The sequence below is a fragment of the Dromaius novaehollandiae genome, chromosome 15 (genome assembly GCF_036370855.1).
Source record: "Dromaius novaehollandiae isolate bDroNov1 chromosome 15, bDroNov1.hap1, whole genome shotgun sequence".
NCBI lineage: Eukaryota > Metazoa > Chordata > Aves > Casuariiformes > Dromaiidae > Dromaius > Dromaius novaehollandiae.
The window spans coordinates 6,408,262-6,431,685 of NC_088112.1; the positions used below are offsets into that span (position 1 = coordinate 6,408,262).

Genomic DNA, 23,424 nt, shown 5'->3' on the forward strand with positions numbered 1-23,424 from the left:
AGAGAGTTCATACAAAAATTAAATGCACAGAACAAGATTTAGAGAATAGCATCTAAGCATCTAAGAAGTATCTTCCCATTCTTTAAAGGAAGTTACTACAACCCAATACACTGCCTTTTAAGTTCTCTCTGCCTCAAGCTGTGACTATCTACAAGTTTCTCTTTCCCCTGTGCACTACCATATTTGCTGTGGTTAAAATCCAGCATTTGATAGTCCTTCAGCATGCATTATTGAAGACAAGATACAGGACCTTTCTGGCTGAGCGCTCTGGCTTCCAGCCCAGGAAACAGTCAGCTTTTAAAACAAGGGGCAAAGCTCTTCTGTTCAGCAGCTGAACAGAATGGTTCTGAGGTTACATATATTCTAAATATGGAGTGGAATAGGTAAAGAGCTGGTAGGGCTTTCAGGCTAAAGTGTATAGCAGTGTTTGACTTTGTGCCCCATATTCCCAAACAATATGGAGATTAATCCCTTTTTATGTTATAACAATGGATAGTACAAATACCAGAAAACCACAGAAAATATCTATTACAGTCACACAAAACTAAAGGCATCACTGATAAAAAGGCTATTAATAAGCACTGGGTGGTAGTGGTACCTGTAATACAGCCTGCAAGTATTTGTTAAAAGCTCAGCTGTTTACTTGATGTTTTTGTCATGCTGTAACGCTATTCTCAGTAAATGATACGTGTGGGAAGCATCTACACATACCGCTGAAATATTTTCCACCACTTCATGAATGCAACAGGATGGCACAGATGACACATAATTCCAGCAGACAAGCACCATAACAGCTTTTCTGTCTTGACTATCTTTAATTGAGAGAGCTACAATAGCATGGTTTCAATTTCAGATTCCAAATTATCTGTTAGCAGCACTTACACTTGCGTATAATGAAACAGATATTACATTGGCAGTGTCTTGAATGGCAAAGAATGCTCTGAATACCAACTGTTAAGTAGTTTTTAATAAGTTGTTTGTTTTTTCATTTTCTATGTTAATGAGTCTACGACATCATCATGACACTAACAAAAAAACAAAAGCAGAAGAAGCTGCAAAGATGGGCAGCAAAGAAAGAAAAAATGGTTGAGAACAGCAGTTGACATACCTATAAGGTCTACAGTTCATGGGCAGCTCATCAGCCACATTCAGACAAGTAAGGTTTCATAAGAAATATGTGATTTCATTTCAAAGTGATTAATGCAACAGAGGATCTCAAAGTTCATACCTCAGTGAAGTAAGGCATCATCTCACTAGAATTTAAATTAGTCCTCAACCACATAAATTGGAAGACCAGATACGGAAATCTTAAAATCACCTGTTGAACATTGTACTGAGTGGCAAAGCTGGGAAGTCAACCTAAGAATGAGCGCTCCAACTTCTCCTTTTTAGCACAACATTCACTACATTTCACATTTCCAAGTCATCGTAGGAAATGATGCACTTTTTGTACATTCTTAAAAAGTGTCCTGTAAATTACTTCCTTGGAAGTAGACTGTGCATACTTAAATGAGTATCAGCTGTATGTAATCTCTGAACAGACTCCTTGACACACCCTGAAAACCCTTATTTTCCAGAAGCAACATATCCATAGTTATAGTGAACCATTCAAGGAAGAAGCTGTGCTGGTCAGCACTCTAGTGCCATTTCCATACAGAAGATATTTTTATTATGATAAAAGATGTAAAGAATAAAAGCGAGAAGAATTATTAGTAGGCCTATGCCTCTTCCAGTATTCTGACTCAGTTCACAGACTCCTTACGCTTATCGCAGAATTATCTGCATTATATATTTTTGACCTTGGATCCTTTCATGGCTACAATAAAGCTGTTTCAGCCCACTAAAGCTAATGCAAGGCTTTGGCATAAAGAAGCCTGTAAACGTGCTCTATTTCTGGAAACCAAACATTGTAAAATGGATGCGAGTTTGGAACTCAGAACTGTCTCTGACTATTAGGGAGCCCTGCATGTTGGAACCAGCTTTTCCTCTTTTTCTCTTTTTAAACAATATTTTATTTATCTAATTCTAGCATTCAATAGTGGTTGTGCAGATTTAGAGAGATGGCTTGGAGGAGTAGCATGAATCTCATATGCCAACTAGCTAAATAATAACTAGCTTATAGGTCCATATACCTCTCATCAAAAACATGTACACCAGGGCTATTGAGTTATAAAAGAAAGAATGAAAGTTAGCACACTTTCAGAAGTGACATGGTGTTAGAAGGCCTTTCTGCTTACATATGCTTTACAAATTACTGAGTCACATGTTTTTATCACATCAAATAGAAATTAATTCTGAATATTGCCTCAGCCATTACATCTCATTTTTATCCAGTGCAGCAAACTTAGTGAGCATGCAAACTGTAAGACTGTCACAGTTTCTGTTGGAGTTGATGGTTTCATTGGCTATTAAAGCAGCTCACAAACACCACCACAAATAACAGAAAAGAATTATGGTTTTGAGCCATCAATGCCTTCTGCTAATAATATTTTCTTCCAAGTCAGCTGAGTCTAAATTCTCTAGAGTTGTAACTTTTCAAGTAAATCTAACTCCTACTATTAATAAAAGACAAACCTTCCATGAAGGCTCAAATTTTAGCACTTTTGGTTGAATTCAGCCTTAGCCTCCTTCTGTCTTCCGAAATTCTGTTTTATATTCCTAAGTGAGAAAGGGTAATTTTCAACAGTCAAGAATTATCAAACCTATCAGGTAAACTAAAATGAGAAAAATTATTCCAGTTGTCAGGAGAACTAGAGCTATGTTAATACTATTGTCAGCACTTACCTTACAGGTAAATGAATATATTGGATGTCAACCTTTCCTAACGAAAGGCTATTAGAAAAAAACCTTTCTTTTATTTTTCTCAGGAAAACTATGAAGTAATTAGCTTAAAAATTGGTGAAAACAGCAGATTAGTCTATTGAATTTTTAATTAACATAATCTGCCTATAGACATGATTCGGGTTCCTAATACTGAAATTATTCATTTCAGTTTGGCATCTCCCCATAGGTGATTTTCTGCTCTACTATATAAGATGACCTGGTTTCTAGTTGCCCAAACCACTCCTGGTACACTTCAGTGTCTCAGAACACTCTGCTTCACAAGAGAACTGAGACAACTGCAGGGGTTCAATACAGAAGATGATTTTAAGAACAGTTTAGATGAACCATCGTGACTGGTTAAGACACACTTACCCTATCATAAAGCAAGGACTGGATGGCTGACCCCTAATTTTCAAGTCTGTATTTCTCCAGTAGAGCTGATCTCTGCTCTATGCCCAGTCCATGCCACATATGTAAGAAGCTTAGCTGCTGCCTCCAATATGTCAAAAAACATCTGTATTTCTTGTTTAGGGACACAATACAAGACATATCCTGTTTTAATGGCTCTACTCTATAATGCTGAAGTAACACAATTTAGAAATGCTTAAAGTTATATAAGAAGTTTTATGTTTGCAAGTTCAACAAACTTCTTACAAAGGTTTAAGTCCAGCAAGCAAGGTGAGCTTTTAAACCTCTGAAGATGATATTCAATTGAAGATTATATTGAATCATATTCTCTTAAAAATAACTGCTACAGGTGCAAGGAAATGATTAATACTTGTACCTACATATCTACATAAATATGGGACATTTGTAGAAAAGCGGCATGATCTCTTCATTATTACTGATGCAAATTGCTGTTAATTTCAGACAGGCAAAGCCTCTGGAATATGGCTTTGTAAATTCATGCTAAATTATTCTCTCATTGGTATGAGAAACAAAACCAGTGACAGCACCTCAGTTCTCCTCCTTGCTTTGCCACAGCTTGTGCACACGAGTTGATCATGATCTTTATGATCTCAGATGACTACTTGTAAAAGAGGAATAGCAATACTGATCTATTAGAAATTCTCACCTTGCAGATGAGTGATGCAAAGCAGTCACATTAAAAATACTACAGGAGGTGCCTCAATATTGTCCTCTCCATGTTCCTTCCTCCCCAAGTTAGAAATACAGAAGTGAAATGCAAAATAGATATGACCACTTAACCTCCTCTCAGTCAGCAGGCTAAAGATTCATCAAGTTTTCTTTATTTCTAAACCTGAAAAGCAGAGCAACATCATCCCAACTTTGTATGTGCAATAGCTTACTTTGCACTAAGAGCTTCACTTAGAAACCCTGTCCCTAGAGATTTTTGTAAGTAAACTGCATAACATTTTTATAGTTTCTTTCCATCTTTACCCCCTAATGTAAAGAGTGCATATTTCCACCTGACTCACTCTCTCCAGCTATTTTTAGGAGGCTTTCCATTTTGATGGACCACTGCAGTTCGTACTCAAAGACCATCAACTGCATTTAAGTGAAGTTACAGATGTGACAAACTGACAGATCTGGGAAGAAAGAGTAACCCAAAGAACTCATACTACTGTGAGCAAATAAATCTCAGCATCATCATCTCAGCTGTGCTTTTGTCTATCTCATAAACCCGTTGGTATTTAATTTTTTTTTCTGTGATTTCCTCTCTATAAACCTCCACAGAAGAGACTTTAAAAGCATGCTTCTTCATTTTACCCAGGGGAGCCATTTCAATCGCTCTGTCAAACATATATTTATCAACCAAATAACACTTATTCATTTAAACTGCTGTGTTATTTACCCAGCTGAATTACTATTTTGGCATATACATTTGAAAAGACTGTTTTAGCACTCAAGTATATTTGTCTTTGAAGCTCTCAGGCAACACAGGGCAACAGCAGCGCAAACTCCCCCACGCTACCTTGTCAGCAGGCCTCACCTTTGAGCTGGAGGACAGTGTAACGGCAAGCAGCGTCAGCTACGGAGGCAGAACTGTATCTAGACTGAAACCACATTTACCTGGGTTTTATATTCTCCTCTCCCATACCATAGTTAAAATAGAAATAATAATAATAGAAAAAGGAATCTGGCTACCAGCAGTGTCACACTACAGACATCACATTTAAATAGCAGTTAACTGCAGTGCTTTGACTGGGTGTCTTTACAATGGAGATTGCTGCAAATTGCATCTTGATAATACTCTTGAAACATATCTAGCAGAACAACTATTCCAAAGGATCCAAACTGAGTTACCATGATAGTTCATGTAATTTCAAAATAAATACAAAGAATAAATAACACCAATGTTGATAAAAGCATTCTCTTTTCTCTTCCTGTACTTCTCTTCATGGACTGCTCCATTTATTACCAAATCTCTGCTTCAAACATAGCTTGCTTTTGCTTTCTTTCTCTTTTTACCTAATTTACTTCTGTTGTTGCTGTTTGTTGTACTGTTAGGAATTTTCACTGTTGACTCAGAATTCCAAAGACACCTATGGTACAGCTGTTTACAGGAAACTATTCAATATAAAAATACACTCCACTGTCTTTCTGCCAAAAAACAAAGCATGAGAATTACTATGCTAGCTTGATTTTATCCTTCCTTAAATTTGCTCCTCAGATGACCAGACACATCTTATGGTTTCAGAAAGAGAAAAAAAAGGAGCAAGTGTTTTTTTCTACACAAATCTTATCACTAGAAAAATCCGTGCAATGAACTGTTACCTCAGTGATCACTTCCTACATGAACTTTTGTCTCAAAATGTCTACTGCTAATACACGGGTGTCCTAGAACCCAACTGAAAAACAGATACTTTTGCAATGTGTAAAATAGACTGACTGCCGATGCAAAACAAACTCTCGCAGCTACAACAACATCAAAAGCCAGGAAATAAGGGTTTGTCTGGAGAAGTTGCTATGACACATCTGTTACTTTATGCTATGAAACATGCTGTTACTTTATTTTAGGGTTTTCTTTCCTAATCTACGTTTAATTACACCAAAATTTTAACACTGTTCTTATGCAACTGTCACAGGTCCTCAATCCAAGAAAGTTTTTTAAATGTCATTAACTGTCTATATCATCCCTGTAGCTAGTCTGTAATTCCACCACAGTGCCAACTTTTTGTTTTTAATGTTCTATGAAGGGATCCTACCCTACCACTTGATTAAGAACAGTTGGATTTTTTTGGTTTTTTTTTTTTAAAACTTTTGTTTCTTAATGTATCCTTAGTTCAGCAAAACTTCCAGTGCCTCAAGGCCAGAAAAGGCATTTCCTGCTTTGTTTACAGTCACACCATGGGGGACTTGTAGTACAGAAGCATCGAAGATTTTTCTACCCACTGCACCTGCCTACTCCTTTCAGATGTCTCCTATATCAGTGACATACAGTGTGTAATTACCTGCAATTGTGTCATCTTAATAGTGAATTTTGGTTTCATTCAGATAGGGAAATATATTAATAAAGTAATTTATATTCCTCTTAAATTGCAGTTTTATTATTCTCCACCAGAATTTAGTCTCTTAATAAGAAACAAGCAGATCAAATTGAAATATCTGCTTCTTTTTTTCCTCCAAATTGCTCTACTTCAAAATGCCTCGCTTGCTGAGTAGGCACAGCTTGCTTTTAAGTGGCCGTTTTCAGTCTAAGGGTTAAAGGTTTCTTTGGGAGACCCATGTTTTGAAAAGAATGGCTTCATCCTGAGTCATGTCAATTATAAAAAGGTCACTCTCCACAGCCAGAGAGCTGAGCTCTGAAATAGCTGTTGTGTTAAAAGCTGTCAGAGACTTTCCTAAAAACTGCTTGGATAGCAATATTAACTTCAACATAATAAAGGGAAAGGTGAGATAGAAAAGCTTCTCCCCCTTCCCTGCTATGGGAATTTTTAGCTATTCCTTACATTCATCCAAACCTGTCATTCGCACTATTCCGTGGTGGAAGACTACTTCCCTAAATGTTATCCTCCCTTCCCCCCCATCAAATTATTAGCATTTCAGCAACCTTCTATACGGCAGGTCAGAAGAACAGGGAAACTTTCCCATTTTCCAGTGGAATCTGAAAAAGACAACTAGTAGCTACGTCTCCTCGTCCCATCCACAGGAGGTTACCACTCTGAAAATAGCCGCCACCTCAGCCTCTTCGAATGTGCAAAGCTAACGTGAGCCGGCTTGGCATAAACTGCCAGGATTTGCAGGAAGTGCCCCAGGCAGACGAGCACATTCCAGTTCAACAGTCCTGCTGCCCTGTACTTGCAGAGATGGCAGCAAAAAGCTGGAGGGGAGGGAACTTGGAAATGTGTTAAACACGGCAGTTGTCTGCTAAGTGACCATAGCTGAAGTCCTGAGCTCTTCAGGTTCCTGCTTAAAATCACAGGGTCTCTCACCTGTGCCCAGGTTGGCAGAAGTTCAGCAGTGGCACACACACGCACACACACACGCGCACACACACACACACACACACACACACACACACACACACACACTGCCTTGTACTCAGTGATGCACCAGTTCTGCACAACTCCACCTACAGTCAGTCAACAGCAGAAAGTCAGGTCAACCAGCCACTGCCTGAAAATCTACAGTTGTTCACCACCACTGGGATGCCGAGTTTTCACAGGAGGAGGAGACCAAAATTAGCCCCTTCACTGAATATATGAAGAAGCTGAGGTGCAGCAGCATGGTTTATTGGAAACAGAAACAAACCTGTAATTGGTAAAAGGAACAGGCACTTCAAAGAACTGAACTCAAGCTTTCTTTCCCAGCTCCTTTTTATTTGAAATTTTACATTTTCCACAGCAGTACATGCGAGTATACTGTGCTAGCCCTTGTTTCTACCACTTCCCTCACGGATGAACAAGTTTAACCCAAAGCATAGGTCCAGAGAGCCAGATGATGCAGATGATGCCAGCTGCAAACAAAACACTTTTGTGGACTAATGTCTAGTGCTTTTACTTCTCTTCTGTTTCAGTCACCCCATCCCAGCTTCACAGTAAAGCCTCAGTGCTTTGAATAATCAACAGGTTATGTTCTGTCTTGTTATTAACATAATTCTGGTAAAAACAAGGAAAGCCCTATCACAATGTAGCAAAGAAAACTCCTGAACTTCATCATGAAAAAGTGTTAAATTCAAATGATTAAAATCCCTTTCACAAAATAAAATTTCTCTGTATTTTTTAACACACTCTTAGTTTAAGAAAGTAATTTTGTTTTAATATTTTTGCTTATTCTTCTCCTTATGCCACCTCATCTGTCCTCTTCCACTGGCACATAGTTTTTCTTTAGGAAAAGAATTTAATTCATTTTTAAAGTTGCTCTTGTTAACATTACAGGATAGATTATTTACCATGGGTCAAATTGTGCTGTGGTTGCTCATGCAGCATTATCAGTGTTTTCAACTAACATTATATCTGAGAGAAAAAATAAAACAGGGATTTGGTCCCAGCTGGAAACCAAAGTTTTTGACTTCCCCCAGGCAGACAAGGTATTTCTCCCACAAGTCGAACTTTTTCCTCTTTCCTAAACATCTCTAAGCAAAACCTGGAAACGGGATATATATCAAAACCAGCAAAATGAGCATGTATATTTTGATGGAGCACCTCTTCATTAGTAGACGAGGCTGGGGAATTTACCAGATTTTAGGCACTGATGCAGAGAGGGGCAGAGTCAGAATAGTTGTACCTGGCAGTGAACCAGCACCGATCCATTCCTGCAGAATGCAGAAAGCAACACCGCTAAAAACAGCCGTAAAAAGAAGAGTTTACATACATCTCAGTGCAAGCACAAATACCCAAACCGGCATGGTGAACTAAACATGGCTGGATGAGCGATGCCCCGGCGGGCGAGGGCTGCAAGCGCAAGCTCACCTCTGCCTCCGGACGGCCCGGCGCCTGCCTCCGCGGGCCCCGGCGCGCCGCCTCGCACGCCGTTGTTGAAGGTGTGTCCGTCTGCGGGCTGCAGCTGCCAGTTCAGGCCGAGCAGGTGCATTGCTGCAAGAGATACAAGGTCGGGAAAAATCAATATGCAGGACACAGACAAAGATGTTCGGGGAGAGACTACAGCTATTTTCAGTAAGGCATCTCGATGAAAATACTGTAGAGCAGCTTGTCTCAGAGGCATGCTGGTATGCTTTTAAAAAAACCAAAAAAGACTCATGTGAATCTATTTTATTATTGCTCAGTAACCAGATCTTCTAAACTGCAGAAACGCAAAAGGAAAAAATGCTCATATACTGGTGTATCAAAACAGAGAGGCAAGCATTTGGTTCAGGCTTTGGCATCACACCCTGACTTTTCTGATTCACAAATTAAAGAAGGATATCTCTTTCAAAGAAAACATTACTGCAAATACTAGCTTAAAGTTTATTTAAATTACTTGTGATAATTTCTATGTTGATTACAGAATTATCTTTAGCCCTATGTACACTAATGACATTTTAATTCAATTATTTTGTGTTTATTATAATTTATTTAAATCAGCATTTCCAACAGCTTCTGTCTTAATTTTGTAGCTTAAGCTCTCTTGACAAATCCAGGTCTCTGACAATCCTTTCACCTCATTTTTTTTTATAACCGCAGTGCCTGAACCCCTCCTGTCCGGCCACGCGGTGCAGAGGCTGGCGCGGCCCCAGCCGGGGCAGGTCGCCTCCCGGCAGAGCTCGCCGGCTGCACGACGGGCCCGGCGGTTGCTCGCGGCTCGATGCTGGGCGTGCGTGGCCCCGTACGGAGCAGCCGCGGAGCTGCGCCCGGCACCTGCCCTTACGGAGCCGGAGAGGGGCAGCGGCAGCGCCCTGAGAGCACGGGAGTTACAGGCACCGCGGTCGGGGCTCACGGAGCAAGTGCTGGGCGTAACGCAGGAGACTTGGCAGCTCTGAGTCCCTCAGCTGCGGGCACAGGGATTCCTGCGCATCTTCACCTTGTATGAACAGAAGCTACCCGAATGTGTCTCCATACTTTCATCACATTATCTCTATGGCATCTTCCCAATACAGAGGAAAGCAAGGGGAGGGGGCAGAAAGAGCCCACAGAGCTGTTTTTATTTACTTTATGTGCACCATCACCACTCATCCTGTTTACATAGCTTGCCCCTACCACGGAGAACAGCATTTTCAATTATATACTATACAGCGTTAGAAGGGATACACTGTCATTTAAGGAGAAGAAAACATCAACAATATAATTATGGGCATCCTTATAATTGTTCACTTCTACAGGGAATCCATTTAGATGTGACCCATTCATCTGCATATTCAACCCCCCCCCCCCAAAGTCCCCCCTAATCCATGTATCCCAAATCCTGGAAAACTCTCAGCACATAATCCATACAGAGTTTAACCTCCATATTTTTGAGAGAAGCAGCTCAGAAGCAAGACAGCCTTTGTAACATCCCCTTCCCCTATACATACCTATGGGCCCAGCAGACACCTAAGAATGGTAACTAAAACCTGGAGACATTTTGTGTGAATGAGGTTGCCAAAAAATGCAGATTTTGTATTAATGCTGAATTTGCAAAATTTAATATATTATTTTTGTCTTAATAGAAAAAAGTATCTGGCATTTAAAAAAATGCTAAGTATGAACCTGAAAATTATGTTTTGTTGAGAAATTACTCAATTTCCATTTCCGCAAACCAGCAGGTTTGTGCTGTTGGCAAGCCCCACGCAGGGCGCAGACAGGGCTCCAGGCACGGTTTATCTGGACCACTCCCTTAAGCAAGGAATGAATAACAATTAAGTGAATTTCAGAGCCCCAAAATAAAAACAAGTTATAGAGGAGAATTATATTTGTGTGTCTTATGCTGAAGTAATGCTCTCAGTGTGTCTATACAAAGTTGTAATTATTTTTCTTTATTGCAAGTATACCCATAAATGTAGGTCATGAAGAGATGAAAGTCTGTTGCTTCAAGTAAGAATCCTTCCTTACAACAAAGAGACAAGGAAATCATAACTAATGGTCTGTCCAAGAGAATTATAGTTGCTAACTAGGTAAATTCAGACAAGGAATTAAAAAAGATCTTATTAACACGGTATTAACACAAACTTTGATCCATCTGCTTCCAAGTATGCCATGATTTCATTAATAACTCTGCTGCTCTGTGTTTTAATCATAGATGCACATTAGGTAGGAGCAATTAGAGCTCCTTCCTAACAGGCCAGGGATTTGCATGTCTGCTATAGCTCCCTGCGGAGACAGAGAGATGACAGATCTCCTGCACAGCTCACGTATCCATCAACTTGATCTACAGACTTCCACTAAGACAAGTGAAGTCACAAGCACGAGGCATGTTCATCTCCTACCAAGAATACAAAAAGAAAAGTGTGTCGCGGGGCCTGGGGGAAAGCTCTGGGTTTGCATTGCATATCACAAACCTGAATAGCAGCACAGCAGTGAGAACAAGGAGCTACCTATTCTCTCGTGCTTCAAAATGCTAGGAGATGGTAAATTTATATGATTAACCTTTTGTACTGTTAATCAAACAAAAATGCCTCCAGCAAAGCAATAAGCAGAAGCCCATTTAATTAGAAAGACAGGGATCCACTCAGAAGCTGAGCACATGTCAGAGAAGAAATTCGAGGTAGTGAATTTGTGTTCGCTTCCTATTTGTTCTATTGTGGGTTTTTTTGAAACGACAGCTCAAGAACCTGTAATGTTCTGGCTTTGCTACTTCCCCAAACACACGCTTTTATCAGATATTGCAGTACGGGCTCTATTTTCTCTTATGGATATTCACCAGCCAACTGAGTTAGGATACTCCACTAGATCCATATGCCCAAAAAGACACCTAGGTCTGGCAGTCTCTGACTCTGGCCTGTCAGGGACTGATCTGAAACACCAAAAAAGTGGCAATTTCTCCCTCATGTATATAGCGTATTCATAAAATAACTTGTACCGAGAACACAGGTATGTCTTGTAGTTATTTATTTAGATCTGTTCACTTTTTTCCTCAACATTTAAGCACATTTTCTAAGTTCTTGTTTTGAATACTTTATTTTTAAACACTGAGCTTATCAGAATTTATCTGGTTCATCTAACATTGATCAAGTAACTCAGGATGCTGAACTGTGTATCGGTAAAGTCTAAAAACTGAGAATACAAAACCAATGGATTTTGAGGTAAAGCCAGTGAGATTTAGGTTAAAAAAAAAAAAAAAAGTCAACCTCTTCCCCCACAATACACACACAGAGAAAAAAAAAACACACCTAAAAAAAAAAAGCTAAACCTGCATATACATCAAAAACAAAAGCAACTAGTCTACCACTAAAGACCTACCAAATGTCAAGCTAAGACTTACATAGGACAGAGTCTGCCAGGGTGAATCACACATTATTTCAGAAATCCCAAAAGGTCTACAAGTCTGCAGAAAAAAACAACAAAGCTTGCGTGCAAACTTTTGTGAATGTTCTCTAGGACTCCACAGCGTCCCAAATTTGTCTTTTGCTCAGACTTCTCTTTGTTTGGCCATAACCCCTATGGCGCTCCATTCACAGGTTAGTCTAATGGACAATGGTGTCCAAGCTCAGAAAGCTCTCCTTCATCTCTCTGTGCATCCTGACCATCTTAGACCACGTATTTTTAAAAGTCAGTACCTTTGGACTCTGCATTTGCTAAAGATCTCCCAGTGCTACAACGCAGCATCTGTCAACAGGCAGGATACAATCAACTTCTGCATTTAGCCCTTTATGTTACGGCATTCCTTCTTAAAGGGAGGTCTACGCAGAGTAACGATTCAGCATTTTTCCCATTTCTATGCCATCTTCCCAGCTGAAGTCTGGGAGATACACACCACTTGCTTGCCTAGAAAATTCAGTATTCTCTAAACTATTCAAAAAGGCAGGAAGTTTATAAAACTAACCAGAATTCAGAATGTTTCCTTATATTAATTTTCCAAGTTGCCATGCTTACTAAACAGCTCTCAAGCATAAGCGTCATCCTAAATTAGCGTCATCCAAAATTATCCCATCAAACTATGCTCTCACTTTGTCAGGATATATCTAGTCATGTTATTCTGTTCAATTGCAGCAAGCCAGCTTCTCTTCACATGAAGTAGAAATTGGTCCATTCCATACATCACAAAGAACATTAGAAAATAAACACTAAAAACACGTTTGCTTTGTGTGGATTAGTCTATTATAGAGGAGTGGAAACACCAGAAGTTTTATTTTTAACCATTCATGAGATGGACAAAGACGTAACTCTATTTACTACAGTATAATTAATTAGCGCTGAATGACATCAGTATGATTTCAGAATCAGGCCTAATAAATCACAGACATGATGAAATGAGAGGTGCTTAATTAATTTTAGTAGCATACGATTCTATAATATATATGTTCAAAGAACTATCTGCACATCTATTTTTTATTTTACATGGTTTGCATATTATTTTAATGCATGATAACACTTGTACAAAGTGAAGGAAGTTTAGCATTTTGCACTTGCTTGCACATATAGACAGGTAACCTGGATAACTTGAAAAGAATAAATGCAACCTGAAAAACTGGAAAAATACTTAAACGTTATTGCATCCTTAATTTTTAATAAATGCTATTCAACTGAGATTCATGATTCTTTTTACTACACTTACTACTGCTTGATCATGCAACAAAACTCTGTGAATGCCAGAAACTGATCTTACTGATCAATATCATTATTCATAAGATGACAGTTACTTAAAAGACTAGAGTATATAGTAGGTTTTTGTTCTACTACTACTTCTCTGGAGAATTAGGTTCAAGTTTAGCTCAAGTCATAAGTGAAATGAGTGTGGTAAGCCTACTCCCCAGTGATTATTTGCCCCTATTACAAGACAAATGCACAGTTCATCACAACTGACAATCTCTCCTCAAGAGATGCCCGGGACAGGAACAGCAGGGCTCTGAAGGTCAGAGAGAAGAGCAGCGGAGGAGCTGCGTGGGCAAAACTGTACAGAGCCTGACAACGTCGCCCTTGGCTCTAGCCCGGGCTAGCAGGCGCCTGAAGAGCCTCAACAAGGCAGGCCAGTAGCCTTCCCCACTTCCTCTACCTGCAGAAGCTACGAGACAGTTCACACACACGTTTGCACACACACAATCAGATCCAGCTGAAGTAAACCTCTACTGAGATCTCTATTTTGCTCCCTTGTCCTACAGTTAACAGACGCTGACCACATAGGAGAGCTGGGTTTTGTGAGACTGGGCAGTCCTGCCAGTGTTATTTATGTACCGGGTATCTCAGCATTGTGGACAAGCAACACAAGTCCACTTCCACAACATTTTTACTTGGCAACACATATGTCTGACAAAGTGATTCAGTAAGTCGTAGGTGTTTTACAGATGCTGACACCATCCTTTGCTCAGATAAGTCTGCTGGGCAGCCTCCAACTGCGTTTGCAGAGGGAGGAAGGCAAGCGCTGTCTGTTTGCAGCTACAGCAGTGTGTGGAACTTCTTCTACCAAACTATGGATAGGGCACTTGTCCCAAAGGTAGCTGCTGAACCTAAGGACCTTTACTCACAGTTACTCTAAGCCTCTTCACTGCCTATCACCAGCAGAAAGGGACCAAGGCTCCTGGGAGTTCTAATCTGTAATTCTTCCAGTTTAATGTAAGTTAAAGTGCTTGGAAAATCATTACCAAAACCATGAGACTTTGTTACTTAACGAAAATAACCCTAAAATAATCAGTGAGAATGAATATCACCTTTTCTTGCTGGAGAAACAAGGGTGTATCTCCTAAAATACAGGCCTAACCACAGGAACTTTATATTCTTTCCTGTTCCTTGTCATTCTTCCAAAGTAAGATAGTGCAATAGTTTATTAACAGACAATAGAATGTTTTTGGTTCCATTGTGGTCCCTTCAGAAAAATCAAAAATAAATGCTACTTACATGTAAACATCAAAAATAGAAACTTGTTTGATGACTACTGGGAACACGTTGCTGTCACATGTGGTTTTGTTATGCAAGCAGAGAAGAAACACACACACCAGGCTGTGAGACACCTAGCGCGACTGTAATAAGGATGTCAGAGTCCTTCTGAGGATATTTGAGAGATTTCAGTAAAATTCATCACATTCCCATGCCATTTTCCAAAGGCAAAACAAAAGTCAAGGCCACTTGGCTTGCTGGGTGGGCGTCTGCTATTTGTGCTGTATTACCTACAGGATAGTTTAAAGTCGTATTTCAAAAAGGTCTATCATTTGATACGATAGAGTTGCAAATGGAAAAGAGGCTGTGCAGCATAGTGATGAAGTCTGCTACTGACACTGCATTATTCAAAGTGAGGGCTGGCTGGGAACTGCATAAGGACTTTATGTGACTGGAGAAAAGTAATCCTAACTCCATATATAACATGGTGAGCTCGGAGCTGACCATCAAACTGAAGGGAAATCTTGTGCTATAAGATAAGAAGTTCCCTGGGAATTTCAATTTAATGTTCAAGCAAGTCAAAAAAGCAAGTCAAACACTGAATTATTAGGGGAAAGGAAAAGTGAGCAAAGGAAGGAATGTTGTTATGCCATCTGTCCTCATCTCAGAAATGACCTAGAAGAACTGGAGGAAGATCAGCAGGGAGAAGTATATAGAATATTGTGCCTGCTTCTTGTGGTGTTTTCAAGACATCTACTTTTGGATGTTGAAAATAAATTATTGGATTATTTGGCTTTTATCTGACCCAACACAGCTGTTCCTACATGTATGCAGCACTCTTTGGTGCATCTGCTAGTCCCAAATGTTTCCTGCAGTGTTTGATATGTTTTTATGTCCTGCACTGCATCACAGCCTGTCCCAGGAAACACCCTACCTATCCACCAGCCCAGATACCTTAAGGAATATTTAGATCATCACATCACAAGCAAACCCTTGAATTTTTATGCCACAAAGCATTTCTTAGAAGCGGTACATTTTTTACGTACCCTAGAGTACAAGCTTCAGCACCTCTAAATAGGCTAAGAATGTAGTATATAAATGGCAATTGCTGACATGCCACAAAGTTGACCTTTACTTCCCAGGGGCCTCGATCTAATGGAGTTATCCACCACTGCAGTAGCAAATCCTCTAAAATACTGTAGTTAATAGCAAAGCAGAGTCAGTTATGAGAGGAGTATTTTCAGAGTATCTTGCTGGAGATCTCAGGGATACAGGTGATAAGAGTCTAAATTCTCTTGAGAGCGGATTTTAGATTTTATAATCAGAGATTGAAGTTCAGTTAAAAGAATTTGCTGGAATACCAGTACTTAGGGAATTTATGAACTCAGCTGGTAAGATTAATGACTAAGAATCCCACGCACCTCATTTCAAGTATTTGGATGCACTCCTGATCCTATTGCGATCCTCTATTTGTGAATATTCAATTGTTTTCAGGAAAGGTTAATGTAGTATTTTTAAAAAAGATAACTTGATCTAAAAATACTACTTTTTTTACAACGTATACAGAAAATTGCTTATTAACTGCAGCTATTGAAGTTCAACAGCTAAGACGGTTCTCTTTCATGGTCATTAATTCTCAGTAAATACATGCTTCTCTTAATCTATATGCTACTTGGTATGCACTAATCTTCTTAATAAATTTATATTAAAAGTACATGTGGGAATTCAATTTAGAGCATTACCAAAATACTTCAAAAATTAACAGGATTACGCTGTTCTCACTACAAGAATAGGTATTTCTGCATTACGTCTGGAGAGTACAATGAAGAACCATTCTTCTGTCTGATATTTATCCTGCATATAACATTGAACAAGACCTTTCACTTCTTGGAGCCGTTTTTCTTCAAATCTACAATGTTAAACATGGAGAATTCCATTAACTACAATGTTACTGCTGCATATTTTCATACTGTGTTACATGTTTCTTTCCACTTCTCCATCAGTTGAACTAAGCTGGTACTGTTATCCTTCTACCTTTCTATGGTCTACTCTTCATCTTGTTAACTGTACCTGAGTTCTTCTTTACTTCTAAATTTCTTGTAACTCTGCAAAGAGAAAAACAGAGTCTGCATTTTCTGACTATGTGGGGAATGCCTTGAGGGATGATTACCCAATAAATTTATGGAACAACAAGTGTAATAAATATCAGGCTACAGGTTCTGCTGGCCTTTTCACAGCTGCAGAGTGAATCCAACCCTACAGTCCTCTGATCCTAGAGCAATCTTATAAACAATTACATTAAAACCTGAATTTCTGTGCTTCACTTTCTGAAAAATAAGCAAAGGGAAACACAGGGTCTGACACAGACTCAGACCCTTATTTCTGCTTCCGCACTCTTTGTAATGGTAGTACTTGCTGTGTAGTAGGGGAGAGCACAGTGCCTCCCCTTTACGACAGAAATGTCAAGCACGCTCTTTCTGCTCACCAGGCAAATACAGGAGATACTATGCCTTTTTGAAAACACAATGGAAAGAAAAGTTGACTTTGTGTGATCTTAAACATAAGAAAGCAATTCTTAGACATAATTTCACCCTCAGCATGTAAAATCTCTTTTAGACAATAAACTGTTTAGGATATGGCTTTTGCTTTATGAAACAACCAAACCCAGAAGCATTTTATAGAAATACCATAAAGAATCTATGAATGGGTGTAGTGTCAGCAGCAGAACTTCTGCTGGGATTTGTTAATTGCTTTCTTTTGAATAATTGTTTTTATAAATGAAAAAGGAGATGGAAGGAGGACTGTAACATGTTTGTCAGTGAGTTCACAGGGAAGAAATAGGAAGACCTAACAAAAGCAAATCTTTTTTAAATTGGTCACCTCACCCCCTCACCCCACCCCCAAACTGACTGATTTCTTTCCCCATGTAAATCAGTAAACTGAATGGAATGGATTTTCAAAGCACAGCATGAAAGATACACCCACAAATCCCACTAGTAGTAATGTGATTTGTGTGCCCATCTGCCACGCAATGCTTTGAAAGTTTATTCATCCATGCCCATCTTCAGTCATCCTACTTCCAAAATACTTGAAAACCTTACACGCACTTGGAATTACCCGATGAGCTAGATTATGAAGACCTGGCATCCAATTGCCGGCAGTACCACAAGCAGAGATTCAGATTGCGGGAACGAGTTGTACCTCGGCTTGTCGATAGTTCCCCCTTCACTGCTCTAACTGTGACTGAGAAAGAATTCCTGCTTGATACTTTTTGACTTTTCCCTTCTCAGGCCTCTTTACTGAAATGTTTTGATTTTGTGCCACTTTCTGAATGAATTTTTGTCATAGGAAGGGTAACAGCATTGCATGCTACCTTCAGAATCTGGAATCGCGTGACAAAGACCTTAAAGGAGAAACAGAATACAGCGCCCCGTTCATCCATTCTCATGACAGGCCGTAGATTGCACTGAGTGTAGAAAACTGGCACAAGATTAATCAGTTCCTGAGACTGTAAAATGAGCTCACTTCTTACGGCAACTTCAAAAGTCAACACTGCAATCCTTTTGATCTTGCATCTGACCTAGATGGCTGTAAATAATAAGAAAAGTATTTATACTTTTATTTACCCATCACAGCATCATTCAGCCTAGAAGGTCCAAAATCACATTAAAGAGTATCTGCTTAACCAGCCTTGCCAAAATGCAGCCACTTTTGACACAGAGTAAGAATAGCAGAAAGGGATGCTCTTGTCACAAGCACAGTGGAAACCCTCATTTTTATGAGAAATTGTGAGCATTTAATATTAATACAAAGCAAATTGAATCCAATTTTCATTTTGCAGGTAAAAGATACCATTATCACGAATAAAATACTCAACTCATCTCTTCCTATTTCCAAGAGGAGGAAGAGCGTAGTTGAGACTTGAAAGTGCAGTTTCAGGGAATATAGACATAAATATAGTCTCTTAAATCACTGACACTTGCACTTAGGAGAGTTAGAATTTACATACAGAGTAACTGCTTTATTTTCTATATTAATTCTAACTCTAAGGGATATCGTGTCAATCCTTTATTAGACTTACGTTCATCTTCCCAAACTGCAACATGGTACCCTAATCTCTACAAATATGAGGAGGACAACTCTCATAACCTAACTGTTCCAAAGCATTCAAACCGTGGCTCAACCTCAAATTGGTAGGCATGTTGATAAGAAAACAGAGTTTTCTCCTTTGTTACTCTTTTTCCTACACTAAAGGAAGTAGGACTGCATGATTACGAATGGCTCCATTTCTGTCCCCAATACAAGTATCATTTCTAATCATGGAGTATATTCTTCCATTAATAGAATTACACAGAACAGTTTAATTGAATCACACTGCTGTAAAACCTTGCATGTATGATAAAATTTCAGATTTTACTTTCTGCATGAATTAGCTCTTAGATTTAAAAGTTCATTACAAAGAGGAAATAAATCCAACGATGAAAAGTAAACATGATTTTCTCCTCCAAAAGTTTCTCATTCATTTTCAACACTATAAACTGTTTAAAATTCTTTCATGACACCCTTCAGAAGACATACATAAACATAGTGCAAATTATATCCTCGATATTCAGAAAAAGATACAGATTATATTTAGTATGTATGCAGGGGTCAGCCTTTTGTAGGCCTTGCAAGGCTGACATTATTAATGCATTGTGAGCTGGATGTCCTACTGATCCAAAGTAGAATCACAAATGAAAATCAAAGGTACAGTTTAACTTGATAAACGTCTTACATAACTAGTCAGTTATGGCCATGTAACTGTCATTCCTTTGTTGATTTCTTTAATTGCAACTTTTTTTTTTTAAAGGAACAATATGAAATTACTATTTTAGTTATGTTTTTAAGAAATCTTTTTTTTCCATTCTCCTTACATGTGTTCTATTAACCATTTGCTATAGTGAGTTTACTGTAACTGGGATATATTCGTTTTTTAATCTTACATCTTCCTGGGTCTTGGCAGATTTTCAAAGTCTTAGGTTTGCTTATTTTTCCTTCACACTAACTAACAAAACAACTTGAAAGCTTGCTTTCCATCCTCTATACCTTCTCATCTTCACACCTAGAATTCTAGAGCAGTTAAGAAAGTGCAACCTGCAAGCAGGGACATGATTTCAGCGTGATCACACCAATATGGAAGCGCATTAAAAAAAACAGAGAAATCAATGAAGGATTTATATGATGCCAAGATTTTAGTTTTAGACCACCGTCTTCCAAGTTGCAGGTTTTCAAACTGCAGTAATATACATTTCACATGGAATCTCTGCATGTGTGTGTGCTCATATACGATCTGCAGTTACATCACCAAATATCCTGTAATGCAAACTAATCAGCCAATAAAAAAGAAAAGAAAAGAAAAGAAAAAAGCTTGCATATGCATTTTAAGCCCTGAAAAATATCATGATAGGACACCAGTCTCTATCAGTCCACCTCAAGCACTGTACAGCATGCATAAAGGTAGAAAGCTATGTTTATGCTTGGATACCTAAATCCTGATGCATGTAAGTAACACCATTATAATATATACTTATGACAAATACTTAAATACTATTAAGAGTTATTACTTGTCTTTCCCTATTATTTCTTAAGTTGCTTTTTATCATATGGGTTCTTACGGCTAGCTCAATTGGATATTCTTCTTGATACAACAAATTTCACAGCAGAGATAATACAAATCACTGTTATAGACAGAGCTGCTGTCCGCAACAGAAAAATGAGGTCAGCTTCTGTGCAGAGCATCTGATACCTGATCATTTTAATGAAGCTTTCTGTCTAGCATACAAACTGGTGAAGAAGCCAATTCCATTGCCTGAGGTCAGCAACGCAGACTGCTGATCACCCGTCAGCTTGTAACGCTGTTGAAAATCAGGGTCCCTTGCAATCAAGGTCAAAACTGTCACTGACTTCTGTGGCAAAAGCTTCACTTCAGGACTCTTCTACTAATTTTATGTATTGAAGACTGCAGATATCACAGTCATTCCCCCTAAACAGCGTTTTATACAGGCAGTGGCAATGCAGTCCAAAAAACCCCTTTGCTGTCCAAAGTCAACAGCTTAAATAGCATGGTGAATTGGACATGAGAGATACTGCATTAGCATATATATCACTGTACACAATTAATTAATGAATCATAGAATAAAATTTGAGCTAGATTATACACCCTCAGAAAACCTTTGCCTGAAATGATAAGCTCAATTATACATACTATGCGAAGCATAACTGAATTATGTCAAATAATATAAAAATTTTTAACATATTTAACACTGTCATTTAACAATATCAATAAAATAATGGGGAATTATCCTCTAAAGAGAAAACCACTTACACTAATATTTTCAAATGAAGGGGAAAATGCAATATATGTTAGCTAGAACTACACAATAATTGTACTTAGTAAATAATATTCAGGTTCTCCTTTTTGTCTGTAACACCTAGTCGGCCAGCAATCACATCAGGACCTTTTTTATTTGACTGAAGAAGCAGTAAACACTATGTATTTTAAAAATTAAGCTATATTCAAAGTTCCATCTAGCATTTCAGCCTCACTCTTCATTGCTTATCTAAACTCACTTTGCAGCTGACATGCACAATTTGATTGTGAGGACTGTTGCAGCTGGAAGTAATAGAAACTTCAGTCTCCCCAACACACACAGTAGAATAGCTGCTTTCTCAGATTCTGAGAACAGTATGAACTGAGAAGTGTTTTGCAAAAAGTAAATTTATTCTCCTTTTGAGTATTGGCTTCATCTCAGAAGCAGCTATCAAAGCTGGTCCTCAATAACTTAGAAGAAAAATGGCTGGAAGCTCCTCCATGTCACTGCATCTGGCAAGCTTCCACGGTGTATGTGGCTTCTCCCTTCACAACACTGCTAATATTTAAGTACCCAGAAAGTGTTACAGCTGAGAATTGTTTCCTTCAGTTTCAATTTGTGAAAGATATATTTGATTTTATAGTCCAACAGAGAAAATCTGCTTCTGTCTCCTGGAAGTGGCTGTCCATACTAATTAGTGAGAAATAAAATATATAAAAATATTTATTTTCCTAGAATATGGACAGAAATTAACGTGAGAATACTACAAACCTTGTATTCATAAATCTTTACACATCTTATCTTCCACGACAGCTTTAAAAAAATCTATGATAACAGCTACAGAGCTGCTTCACCAATTTTCCATTTATATGTTATTTTGATGTTCTAATGACTATATTCTTAAAAAAATAAACAATAGTATTACATGGATTTCATGTAACTATAATTCAGGGCTGCTGTCTGTTCTTCCAAAAGTTGCTTCAGAAATCTGTTCACATCCTGTGTTTTTGCAGAGTTTGCATAAACTGCAGCTCTCAGTTCATTCTTGAAAAGTATGTACTTTACCATTTGCATTCAAGTCCTCAGAGGTAGATTTTCGGTTCATATGCAGGATTAACAAATTTTCCTATACTGCATTATGGAATTGTACGCAAAATCAGTTCTCTTTTCATAGAGGACCACAGGCCTTTGGAATGACAGAATCTCTAGGGTACCGCATTGTTAGCGCTCAGGCTACAGAAAGCACCACGAAAATAGCCTGCTTTCGCGCTGTGCTTTCAAAAATGCAATGCTACCCAATGCAATAAATTATGAAGCTGAAATGATCAGATATTGTTTTGAACAGTGGAACTGACTGTAGCATACCAGTGAAGTCTGAGGAGGGAATGCAATTTATTCTGCTCTATACTTGAGTCATACCTATGAAGTTCTTTGACTCTTTACTAAGCCAATTTTGTATCTGAAATATTTTCAGAACTTATCTTCCCCATTTTAGCAAGCTAGACACAACACTCTCACCTCCTCCCTGTCAGCAAACAATGGGAGAGACCGAAAGAGCTGTGGCTAAGCACTCTTACTGAAAAAAACAGGCTGCTGCAATAATTGTCCTGAGAGGCTAGAAAGGAAACAAGAGTCTACGCTGACAGCTTAGCTCAGTGTGAACTCTCATTTTTCACACAGAGCTAATTAAAAACTGAAATTAGTTAAATATGGAAATGACACTTGCAAGCACTTTAGCTGAATTCTGGCAAAATCCCTCCAGAGTGCTGTGACACTACCTGCTGCTTCAAAACTCCCCAACTGAATTTCACAGTTAAAAGGCTGAGCAAAGGGAAAGTTATTACTGAGATTTCCAATTCAAAATGTGTCTGTAAAATTCCAAATTAAATTTCATGGTAGCCCTTTCAGTAACTAGGGACATACTGTGCAGCCCAGCGATATGGTGCTGAAATAACATCCCTGCATGTATTCTCTGATTATCTCACCTTTAGGCACAGTGCTGGTTGTGCCAGAATTGTGAAGCTCACATGGCGAGCGGCATTACAATGCTACAGAGCTAAGCCATGTCCAGCGACAGAAGTAGTTATTTGGAAAGCATGGATGCACAATGCATAAGGGAAATACTTTCACAGTTTAACAGCGCAAATCTCAGAAAATCAGAACCCAACAACCAAAATACTTCATGCTTCATGATTTTAATTTATATGTCTAAGTGCTGAACCGATATGCAGAGAAGGGCCTATAGTGTAATCAATTACACTACATACATATATCAGTGCTTTACAGGCTAGGTAATAATAACAAGCATTTCTGCATATTTAAATGGGCATAAAGAACCAAGAGACTGGATCTGCGCAAAAGGTATGATGACTGACACAAGCTTTTTGACTAAAGCACCACGT

General features: G+C 38.7%; 1 protein-coding gene across 2 annotated transcripts in view; it reads right to left on the reverse strand.

Moving 5' to 3' along the window:
- TENM2 (teneurin transmembrane protein 2) overlaps positions 1-23,424 on the reverse strand; it is a 1,579,923-nt gene that overhangs the window by 121,933 nt on the left and 1,434,566 nt on the right. For both annotated transcript variants that reach the window (XM_064520849.1, XM_064520848.1), the window contains one exon: positions 8,700-8,822. In XM_064520849.1, coding sequence (XP_064376919.1) covers positions 8,700-8,822 — 123 coding nt within the window. The remainder of the gene's footprint in view (positions 1-8,699; positions 8,823-23,424) is intronic.